The following is a 12,445-nucleotide window of genomic DNA, read 5'->3' as shown; positions in this document are numbered from 1 at the left end:
GCTGCACTACCTGCAGCATGACCCTCATATTGTCAGAATTCGAAGTAATCATGACTACTGGGTTGCCACACTCTTAGATCCCCCAAACTTTTCGATCAACCTTTTCATTTTAATAAAGACCAAAAAAATGGTCATTTTTGAAATTATAAGCATTAGCAGGTTGTTAGAAACTGAAATCAAACAGTTTTCAACTCAAAACTTTATTGTAGGTGATGTTACATTTTCACATAGGACCCCTTGTTCGAAAGGAGCTTCTGAACTCTCTCGTCCATTGAATTTGTCAGGTTTTGGATGGTTTCTGCTTCACTTGTTTTGCATGAGGACAGAATACCCTCCCAGAGCTGTTGCTTAGATGTGAACTGCCTCCCGCCATCATAGACACTCCTTTTAATGATGCTCCAAAGGTTCTGAATGGGGTAGAGGTCAGGGGAGCATGGGGGTCACACCATAAGTTTGTCCCCTTTTATGCCCATATCAGCCAGAGATGCAGATGTTTTATGTGCAGCATGAGATGGTGTATTATCATGCAGAAAAATGATCTTGCTGTGAAATACACGGTTCTTCTTCTTGAACCATGGCAGGAAGTGCTGTTTGAGAAAATCCACATACATTATGGAGTTCATCTTTAGCGCCTTCAGGGATCCTAAAGGGGCCGACAATCTCTCTCCCCATGATTCCAGCCCAAAACATTACTCCACCTCCTCCTTGTTGGCGCTGTAGCCGTGTTTGCGTGGGGTGTCCATCAACCAGCCATCCTCCACTCCATTCATCTGGACCATCGAGCGCTGCACGGCACTCATCCGTGAACAAAACAGTTTTGAAATCAGTCTTCATGTAATGTTTGGCCCACTGGAGCCGTTTCTGCTTGTGTGAAGTGGATAGAGGAGGTCGACAGGATGGCATATGCACAGCTGCAAACCTCTGAAGGACCCTGCATCTTGTTGTTCGGGGGACGTTGGAGGCACAAGCAGCTTCAAAAACTTGTCTGCTGCTATGACAAGGCTTTTTTGCCGCTGCTGTTTCAACCTGACGTAATTGCCTGTAGGAAAGAGTCCTCAATTTGCCCTTATCAGCACGCACACGTGTGTACTGTGAATCAGCTACATACTTCTTGATTGCCAAGACACTTCATCCTGATCATCGCACAATGTTGATTGTAGTCATGCCTTGACCTAAACACTCCACAATTTGTTACTTCTCAGCAGCCGACACATCCTTTTTCTTTCCCATTTTGGCAGAAAATGTAGGCTGCTTAATAATGTGAGAGAGCCTTCTTAAGTAGTCTTGCCTTTCATTGGACACACCTGCCAAACTAATTAGCACAGGTGTCTGCAATTGCTTACAGTGATATAAAGAGCCCTGACACACATCACCATCAATGAGTTTAACTGACAAACAAACAAATTCTTCCCTTATCACTCCTAAACACTTTTGCATAATAATTTGGAGCGCGGTGTACATGTGCTTTTCCACAAAACACCAGTGGTTCACGTAGTGAATCTTACAGTTCTAACTTGCCAACCGTGGTCTGTATGGAATTGTTCAATAAAGGGCCCAAAATTAAGATAACATAGATGGGAGAGGTCTCTATGAATAGGAATTCCTAAGTATTTGATACCCTGTGAGGGCCAGGCAAAGGGAAAGTTGGACTGGATGGAATCCTATATGGATTTAGGGAGGGAGACATCGAGGGCCTCAGACTTCGCTGCATTGATTTTAAAATTTTACCATGTAACAAAGTGATCTATTTCAGCCATAACAGCAGGGATGGATATATGTGATTGAGTGATATATACTAGGACATCATCAGCAAATAGAGAGCACTTGTACTTGGTGCCTCCCACCTCAATCCACCTAATATTGGGGTTATGGCGAATTGATGAGAGCAGGTGCTCCGTCACTAGGATGTATAAGAGAGGGGACAGAGGACATCCCTGCCTTGTCCCATTGGTGATTGTGAAAGGTGATGAAAATGTTCTGACGCACCCCCTGGGCCTTGGGACACCCGGAGCCGGACCCTTTTTGGTGGATGCTGGTGGTTGTAGTCTTCGTGGCGGCGATCCGGTTCCGTGGCTCAGGGCGGTCAAACCAGTGGCGGAACTATTTATGTGGTTTTGATGTTTAAATGTCCGACTACGCCACCCGTGGATTGCGGTCAGAGTGAACCGCCGCTACAGGGCAGACCGCTAAGGCTGGTGTTGTGGGTGCAGCAGAGCGTAGCATAACTCCCCACGGGAGGAGTATAGCCTCAGGGCAGTGTATGCGGAGGATGGGGGTGATGGTGCAGGGCAGCAGCAGTAACGACACGGAGTCAGTGATGCAGTTCAGGGCCTTTACTCACAGTTCTTATTATCCAGACCACGTCTGCAGGTAACGGCTGCCCACGTCGTACTGTGCTCACCAGGTGAGGGGCTCAGACAACTCCCAGATAACTTTGGAGCGCTTCACAGGACCCCCTTTGTGTGTCCTTTGTCTGGCCTTTCTTACCAACACTTCTGTCCGGCTGCCTCGGGCCTCCTCTTGGTAAACTTGGCGCCAGTTTCCCTGACCCTATGTGGTGCCTTCCTAGCGGGTGGAGCAAGGGGCTGCGCCACATAAAATGTCAGAGCCTCCGGTTTCTAGCTGAGGGTCGTTTCCTGCCTCCACTAGTTCGGGGACCGGTCTCCCCCTTTGGCCTGACCCCTCCACGCAGGTGGATTCGGGCGTGCGGTGGCGACTCGCCCGTCCGCACCCCTGGGATCCCTTCATTCCTCGTTCCTGGAGCCTTCTCCGCTCCTCTTCCTTCCTTCTCCCTCTTGCAGGCCTGGGCCTCTGTTACTAGGCCCGCCTCCGGAGCAGAGCTCATGCAGAGCCCCTGCTCCCTGCCACTTCTGCTCAGACTTCTCTGCACTGAACTAAGATGGTGCCCACCTTTTATACTCCCTTCTCAATGCACCCAGGAACTGCTTCCTCCCTGCTCCTGCACTGCAGGGTTCCCCTTCCTCAGTGTTCCCTCCCCCCACTCCAGCCAGGGACAGGGACTGTCGTGCCCATCTCAGGGGCATATTGGTCGCCCTGCCCCACGGCAATGTGGTGTAATGCATGCAGGTGTCGGGTCCTGATCCACACTCCATCCTTATCTGAGAGTGAGATATCACACCTCTGGGTGAGGTGCAATACGTCTGTAGCAACCGAGCCCTCGGTGCTACAGTTCCATTTATCTTCAGCCTAGGTGACGTATTGTGATACAGGGCCGTGATTTTGGCTATAAAAGGGTCCCCTAGACCCCTACCCCAAGCTTTTTAAGAGAATCATATATGGCGTGCCAGGAGACTCTATGGAATGCTTTCTCAGCATCCAACGAGAGTATCTACTTACAAATTTTTAACTGCATCTAGCCCAGGAAATACTTTGTGCCTAGTAGCAGTGTCTGCTAGTCAGCGGATTATCCCGGCTGTTAAGCAAGCTACACCACCTGTAGTTTGGACACTTAATTTTTTCAAAGGAAATGCTTCGGGACCACGGGATACTTAGTGAAGAGCATCAGGAGGCACCCCAAGGCATAGGGGCTGGGACTGGCACTAGGATGCCTTGCGGTGGACAGCCGAGCTCGATCCTTATAAAAGCTTTTTAACTGCAGCAGCTTTAGTGGACGCTACTGGAGGTGGAATTACGCGGCTGCTGGCATGAGACTTGCCCTCCAATAGATCCTTGTAAATGGATTTAAAGTGTATTCATTCAAATTAGAGGGACAATTTAAATTAAAAAGCTTAGAGCTGCCTCCACCACAGGGGGGCTCTCTCGACCCACCAGCGGACAGGCACCAGTATTGGGAGAGGGGGGCTGGCCGTCAGGGTTCACCGCGGCTCTGGCACAAACCCGGCGACACGGAGGTGGCACGGGCAGGAGCGGACTGGCCGTCTCGGCTTCTCACTTTTTGGATTTTAGAAGGGCATGACATGCCTATATCTGTGTCTCCCCCTCCTTTTACTCCTCCACCTCTTTTCTTTTCGCATGACTATATGTACTTGTCACTTTTCCATGTGTTAGTTGTGTCTTCTGAGCAGTTTGTCAGCTTTTGGACACCTTTGAAGGTGTTTCCTATGTGTTTCTATGTGTTTTTGTTTGCCTGCCATTGGTTTTAACGGTGTTCGAAGGTGTTCGACGAACAGTTCGACGAACAGTTCGGCGAACACACGGGTGTTCGACGAACCGAACCGAACTCGAACACTACGGGGGTGGCTCAACACTAGTCAACAGCTGTGACCGGGGTCTGACCTGGAGTAGCACCTGGTCCCTCTGCTCGGTTCCTCCCTGGTTCACGGAGTCGACTGAGCAGCCGTGCGACCTTGGTCGGACCGAGTTGATACTTAGTCACGCCCCTCCAGGCACTCCTCGGTTCATGGTCCAGCGGGATCACTAACCACGCTCACGCCAGTCAGTCCTGGGGTGTGCGTAACATCTACTATGTAATGAATAACGATTTGCAACTGGAATATTTTATTCAGTCATATCTAGGATGTGGTATTTTAGTGTTCCCTTAATGTTTTTGAGCAGTGTATTTGTTTTTACCTGGACTCTGGTGTTGGGAAAAAAAATTTGGTTCCCTTGCTTCAGACATTCTGAAATCCCAAAATATAATTCATAGTAGGTTTTTTACATAGAACTTTATATGTCTGCAATAACAATATATCTACAATATTATAATTTTAGGAGGAAGAAAAGCCAGCTCTATATGTATACAATATAGTTACTAAAGAAAGAGTCCCAATAATGGGGAATATTCATCTTCTTGCTGAAAATGTCTCAAAACTCAAGTCTCTGTTGTCTGTGAAATGTGGATTTCCAGTCAGTGTTTTCTGCCTCCGGACATTAGAAGGAAAAGAAATGTACGACTGTAACACACTTAGGGACTACAATCTGGATCTAGGTATGTAACCTACTACCTCAAACATGTAGTTCCAAAAGGGGTGGTCTGAAGGCAAAGTCATTTTTCTCCTTATCCCATATTTATTTGATGGTATACTCTAAGCTATTTTCTAATATACTTGCTTTAAAAATTCCATACCGTTCCCTAACTACACTATCTAACTGCTATTGTATTTGTATCCCTTCTTGTGTGATGACACTTCATTTGAGAATCCAAGTGCATGCTGGGATACTCAAAGTGTCATCAGGGGGCAGAGGCTGGGGTCACTACTGCAGACCCTGCCTATCATGCAAGGTGTGGGAAAGACTAAGTGCAACACGAAGGGAAGAGGGGGAGGAAGCCCAAACACTAGGGAAAGGGGGAGTGGGGACCCCTAGGCAGATCTAATAACACCCTGCCTACCCTACCATCCCTATATAGGTTCCACACCGATCGCCGAGCAAGACCCTGAACCCTGTATATCCCTAGAGTTTGGCCCTAGATAGGGAGGGGGAGGGGTGAGCACTGGTCAGGCCCCACTATAAACTAAAGACAACAAGGAAGGCAAACAAAGGGGATTAACTTAGCTTGAGCAGACACCAGAGAAGTAATGCTAACTGTCCTCCAAGGCCACCAGAGAAGAAGCCAGCCAACAGCTAGTGCTCCAAGCATGCACAAAGGTACATAGAAGTATCACCAGCGTTTGCCTGGAGCAAACTGAGGGTTTTTAATGCCTATGCAAGGGTGTGTCAATCAGCTGCAGGAGGGAGGTCACTGCTGGGTCTTAAAAGAAGAAGGATTAAGAAGGTGTCTGCAATGCCAAATGCCAAGCGCAGGTACCTTCTACAGCCAAATCCAGAGTGACTGTCTATTACACCTGACACACCTGTGACACTGCCCCCTTCCTGAAACGAAGCAACATCAGTGACTCTCATGTCAGAGGTTGGTACCAGCTCTGTCCCTGCGGTGTCTTCCCTGTGCACTGTCTCCCCTATGCAGTGTCTCTTCCCCCACGAGTGGTGTCTCTTCCTTCCCCGATGCACTGTCTCCCCTGTTCCCTGTACGATGAGCACAGTGTCCACTCTGTTGGCGGCTTAGATGAATAGTAATATTCCATCAGCCCAGCGGTGGCAGAATACCTGACATAGACCAGTGATGGCACATGCGGGGGCGGCGCTGATCTCCAGCACCGCTCGGTATAGTGACACCGCTTTGCTGCCGGATTATTACTTTTCATCTATTTTTCAAGATTTTTTGAAAAAGCACCAAGAAATGGGCAGTATTGAAGACCATAGATGCCGTGGTTGGCCAAAGAAACTTTGCGCCGCAGATGAAACACACGTCATGCTTACTTCCCTTCAAAATAAAAAGATGTCAAGCAGTGTCATCAACTCAGCACTCACAACAACCAGTGGGACTCATCTACTCTTCAGAATAGTTTCCCTAGAATTGGTCTTCATGGAAGAATTACAGCTAAAGCCATACCTATGACATAAAGGCAAGGCCAAACAACTCAACTGTGCATGAAAAAATAGGAACAGGGATGCAAAAAAATGTCATCTGGTGCTCTGGACTGATGAGTCAAAATCTGAAATATTTTGCAATCCCAGAAGTCAGTTTGTTCGCCCAAGGGTCGGAGAGTGGTACAATAATGAATGAATGTCTGCAGGCAACAGTGAACCATGATGGAGGTTCCTTGCTAGTTTGTTACTGCATTTTCAGAAAATGGAGTTGGGGATTTGGTCAGGATCAATGGTGTATCAATGCTGAGAAATACAGGCAGATACTTATCTATCATGCAATACCACAAAGGAAGGGTCTGATTGGTTCTAGATTAATATTAAAAATATAAAACATAGCATTCATCCCATCAGCCGAAGGTGTTTTAAATATAGCTTGATCCTAACTGCCCATATAATTGTAGACTTTTACCCCAGTAGAGACATCATATTAGGTTAGGCTCCTAACATAGGGGTACACGTTGTCGCTGGCTGTTGGGCTCACATGAATTGGCCAATTTGAGCGCTAAGTACCTTCATTCTTTAACATGTTTTCTACAGAAGTAATGCAGTTCCAATTTCATATATTCAATGCTTACATATTATAGCATTTCAGAGTGCAGCTTTAATTAGTTGGTACCAGATTAATTCTTCAGCAGGATAACGACCCCAAACATACAGCAAGTGTCATTAAGACCTATATTCAACGTAAAAAAAAAAAAGTATCCTGGAAATGATTATATGGCCCCCACAGAGCCCTGATCTCAACATCATCAATTCTGTCTCGGACTGCATGAAGACACAGATGGATTTGTTGAAGACTACATCCACAGAAGATCTGTGGTTAGTTCTCCAAGATGTTTGGAATAACCTCCCTGATGTTCCTTTAAAAAATGTGTGCACGTGTATCTAGAAGAATTGATTCTGTCTTGAAGGCAAATGCTGGTCATACCAAATATTGATGTACAGTGTCGCTCACCTTGCATTTTGTTAACTGATAAAAATAAACTATTAACACTTCTGTTTTAGAAAAGCATTTCTGCATTGTAGTAATTTTCCCACATCTGCCTAAATGTTTTTCATGCAATGTGTGTGTATATACAGTACAGTGTATATAAATAATATATATATATATTGTGACAGAGTCACTGGTATGATATACGAGGGGAGGTATGTGTCACTCAGGTTGCGGTCCTGTGTGAACTGAAACCTACTAAATTTCTGCCAGCATGTTATATGCTGGGGGGTTAACTCTTAAAGGGTGTGGTTTTATGGGAATGGCAAAGAGGGTGGGAGGCCATTCCCCTACCTCCCCCCCAGAGTGTGGCTGAGCAAGGTTTAAATGTTCAGTCAGTTTTTTTTTCTCTGAGCAGTGTGTGGCCTGGAGAATGAAGTCTCCAGGCTGTGTTTGAGTAAAGCCAAAGAGCAACACTGGAGGAAGGGTGTTTGCGGCGACTTTATCGTGCTACCCAGAGCGGGCCAAGCCTCGCTTGATATCGTACTCTGCTATACCTTATCTTTTGTTTTCCTGTTAACCCCGAGAGGGTCTGTTTATTTTTATGGGACACTGCTGGAAGTTTATGCCACTGAATAAACCAACAGGAAGTTAACCCGAACCGTGTGTCCTGTGTCCGCCTCTGGAGGCCGTGCAAGTCGTTTTACCACAGTTGGTGTGAGAGTGCGTGCAAGATTCCAGTAACAAGTGTATCTGCCACAGAGACCGGTGGATGTCCTGGGTGAAGTCCGCCAGCTAGAGAAGTCCGGCAGCATGGAGGAGCTCATTAGGCACCTGGTGCATAGCCAACAACAGATGCATCAGCAGCATTTGCAGAGCATGCATCAGCAGCACTAGGAGACGCCCAAACTGTTGCTGCAACAGATCCAAGTGCAGCAAAAGGCGCAGCACCAGCAGGAGCAGCAACAGCAGATACAGCTTCTGGCGGACGCCATCCAGGGCAGGGCCACCACCCCACCCCCAGGGCCGACTGATGACTCCCACGTCAGGAAGGCGGTAAGACGGGTCATGCAGAAGATGACCCCCGGGGATGATGTAGAAGTATTTCTGACAGGCTTTGAGTGGGTGGCTGATCGGGAGAGACTTCCACCTGAACAATGGGCAGAGGTTCTGGCGCCATATTTGTTGGGTGAACCCCAAAAGGCATTTTACAACTTGACGCTGCAGGATGGCAAGGAATACGCCAATCTAAAGACAGAGATCTTGGCACGCCTGAGTGAATATGGCTGTGAGAGCCCAACGAGTCCACCACTGGGCGTATGCCAGAGACAAGCCCCCTCACTCACAGATGTTCGACCTACTGCATCTCATTCAGAATTGGTTGCAGCCATAGTTCTCCACTCCGGCCCAGATGGTCGAGTGGGTGGTGATTGATAGATTCGTGCACTCCCTTCCCAAGTTGGTACAGACTTGGGTTGCCCAGGGCGATCCCCAGAACGCAGATGACTTCATCGGCCTGGAAGAAAGGTACCAGGTGGTTGAGAAGTCCTTCGGGAAACCGGATATAATCACTTCTCCGTACTGGGATACTCAAAAGGTAGCAGGTTCACCATGGAAGGGGTCTAGAGCCACCCCTGGGGGGCGTCCCACTCCCACTGAAGGTGCAACAAGGACTGTTGTGAAAGATAGTCTGTTGGCAGTGTCACAACCTGGGACACGTAGCCGCCAGGTGTCATATGTCCCCTGAGCCCATGGACTGCAGCCTAGGCAGACGAGTCTCCTACTATGGTTATCCAGCATGCAATGTAGACTGTCAACCCGGCGAGGGGCCGCAAGCGAATATCGTGTCCGTTAATGAAGTAAAGGTGCTTGGACTGTTGGACTCTGGGAGTCTGGTGACCTTAATCAGAGCTACCCTTCCCCACCAGTTGATCCCTTCCAAAACTGTGGGCGTTCGGTGCATTCATGAGGATGCCAAGGACTATCCCGTGGCCACAGTGACAGTTGGAACAGACTGTGGTGCCCAGTCCCATGAGGTCGGGGTGGTTAAGAACCTGATACATCCCATCCTACTGGGCCATGATTTTTCTTTATTTTGGGACTTGTGGGGGAAGGGAACCGGACTAAGTAGCGTGAATAAAAAACAGGTCCCTGGAGAAGAACCCCCGATGAAATCTCAAGTGGATGAGTTCCCACTGTCTGTCCTTGCCGGCGATGAGGGTGAGACGGTGACCGAGGAGGCCGACCTCCTTGAGTTAGATATGTCCGGAGAGAACTTTGGGACTGCTCAAGTTCGGGACCTAATCTTAAAGGGGGCATGTCACCAGGTTACTGTATGTAATGGGGTTGCCCAAGAGCCGGAGGCCGATACAAGGTTCCCCCACTTTGCATTTCAGGGGGAGTTGCTATATCGGGTGGCTAAATTAAGGGGCGGTGAGACAGTGGAACAGCTGTTAGTGCCGGGGCCATACAGACGGAAGGTACTGGATATGGCCCATTCACATGTTCTGGGGGGACACCTAGGGGTCAAGAAAACTCAGGAGAGGATTTTAAGAAGGTTTTATTGGTCTGGGTGTTACCGAGAAATTCTCAACTATTTTAGGTCCTGCCCCTCCTGCCAGATAACCCCTCCCTCTTCCCACTTCCGTAGTCCATTAGCTCCACACCCCTTCATCAGGGCACCAACAGATATCTGTTGGTGCCCTGATGAAGGGGTGTGGAACACCCAGAAACGCGTAGGCATTTACCAATAAACAAGGATATTATTACATGTTCCTGACTTGAGGATCTTTCAGCGGCGCGGACGTACAGTACAGACCAAAAGTTTGGACAAGCCTCCTCATTTAAAGATTTTTCTGCATTTTCATGACTATGAAAATTGTACATTCACACTGAAGGTATCAAAACTATGAATTAACACATGTGGAATTATATACTTAACAAAAAAGTGTGAAACAACTGGAAATATGTCTTATATTCTAGGTTCTTCAAAGTAGCCACCCTTTGCTTTGATGACTGCTTTGCACACTCTTGGCATTCTCTTGATGAGCTTCAAGAGGTAGTCAACGGAAATGGTCTTCCAACAATCTTGAAGGAGTTCCCAGAGATGCTTAGCACTTGTTGGTCCTTTTGCCTTCACTCTGCGGTCCAGCTCACCCCAAACCATCTCGATTGGGTTCAGGTCTGGTGACTGTGGAGGCCAGGTCATCTGGCGTAGCACCCCATAACTCTACTTCTTGGTCAAATAGCCCTTACACAGCCTGGAGGTGTGTTTGGGGTCATTGTCCTGTTGAAAAATAAATGATGGTCCAGCTAAACGCAAACCGGATGGAATAGCATGGTGCTGCAAGATGCTGTGGTAGCCATGCTGGTTCAGTATGCCTTCAATTTTGAATAAATCCCCAACAGTGTCACCAGCAAAGCACCCCCACACCACCACACTTCCTCGTCCATGCTTCACGGTGGGAACCAGGCATGTAGAGTCCATCCGTTCACCTTTTCTGCGTCGCACAAAGACACCGTGGTTGGAACCAAAGATCTCAAATTTGGACTCATCAGACCAAAGCACAGATTTCCACTGGTTAAATGTCCATTCCTTGTGTTCTTTAGCCCAAACAAGTCTCTTCTGCTTGTTGCCTGTCCTTAGCAGTGGTTTCCTAGCAGCTATTTTACCATGAAGGCCTGCTGCACAAAGTCTCCTCTTAACAGTTGTTGAAGAGATGTGTCTACTGCTAGAACTCTGTGTGGCATTGACCTGGTCTCTAATCTGAGCTGCTGTTAACCTGCGATTTCTGAGGCTGGTGACTCGGATAAACTTACCCTCAGAAGCAGAGGCGACTCTTGGTCTTCCTTTCCTGGGGCGGTCCTCATGTGAGCCAGTTTCTTTGTAGCGCTTGATGGTTTTTGCAACTGCACTTGGGGACACTTTCAAAGTTTGCCCAATTTTTCGCACTGACTGACCTTCATTTCTTAAAGTAATGATGACCACTCGTTTTGCTTTACTTAGCTGCTTTTTTCTTGCCATAATACAAATTCTAACAGTCTATTCAGTAGGACTACCAGCTGTGTATCCACCAGACTTCTGCACAACACAACTGATGGTCCCAACCCCATTTATAAGGCAAGAAATCCCACTTATTAAACCTGACAGGGCACACCTGTGAAGTGAAAACCATTTCCAGTGACTACCTCTTGAAGCTCATCAAGAGAATGCCAAGAGTGTGCAAAGCAGTCATCAAAGCAAAAGGTGGCTACTCTGAAGAACCTAGAATATAAGACATATTTTCAGTTGTTTCACACTTTTTTGTTAAGTATATAATTCCACATGTGTTAATTCATAGTTTTGATGCCTTCAGTGTGAATGTACAATTTTCATAGTCATGAAAATACAGAAAAATCTTTAAATGAGAAGGTGTGTCCAAACTTTTGGTCTGTACTGTATATATCTATATATCTATATATCTATATATCTATATCTATATATATATATATATACAGTTGAAACCAGAAGTTTACATATACTGTATAAAAAGGCACATATGCATGTTTTTCTCAATATCTCACATGAAATCAGAATAAACCTTTCCCATTTTAGGTCAATTAGGATTACTATAATATTTAATATTTGACAAAAGTCAGAATAATGAGAGATTTTAAGGCATTTTAATTACTTATTGCAAAGTCAAATGTTTACATACATTTTAATAGTATTTGGTACCATTGCCCTTAAACTGAATGACTTGGGTCAAACGTTTGGGATTTCCTTCCACAAGCTTCTCACAATAGTTGGTCGGAATTTGGGCCTATTCCTCCAGACAAAACTGCTGTAACTGATCCAAGTTTGTAGGTCGCCTTGCTCGCACCTGCCTTTTCAGCTTTGCCCATAAATTTTCAATAGAATTGAGATCGGGTCTTTGTGATGGCCACGCAAAAACATGGACTTTGTTATTCTTAAGCCACTTTGTTACCATTTTGGCAGTATGCTTCTGGTCATTTGTCCATTTGGAAGACCCATTTCCGCCCAAGCTTTCACTTCCTGGCTGATGTATTGAGATACTGCTTCAGTGTTGCTACAAATAATCTTCTTTTCTTATGATGCCATCT

At 46.7% G+C, this 12,445-nt stretch overlaps 1 protein-coding gene across 1 annotated transcript in view; it reads left to right on the top strand.

The window, feature by feature from the left end:
* ANKUB1 (ankyrin repeat and ubiquitin domain containing 1) overlaps positions 1-12,445 on the top strand; it is a 78,386-nt gene that overhangs the window by 31,332 nt on the left and 34,609 nt on the right. The window contains exon 3 of the mRNA XM_073674701.1: positions 4,693-4,909. Coding sequence (XP_073530802.1) covers positions 4,693-4,909 — 217 coding nt within the window. The remainder of the gene's footprint in view (positions 1-4,692; positions 4,910-12,445) is intronic.

This window comes from Phyllobates terribilis, unplaced genomic scaffold (assembly GCF_046119375.1).
Source record: "Phyllobates terribilis strain yellow unplaced genomic scaffold, ASM4611937v1 Scaffold_3__8_contigs__length_932513732, whole genome shotgun sequence".
Lineage (NCBI taxonomy): Eukaryota > Metazoa > Chordata > Amphibia > Anura > Dendrobatidae > Phyllobates > Phyllobates terribilis.
Note: the sequence above shows the minus strand (reverse complement) of the source record. Positions and strands in the feature narration are given on the sequence as shown.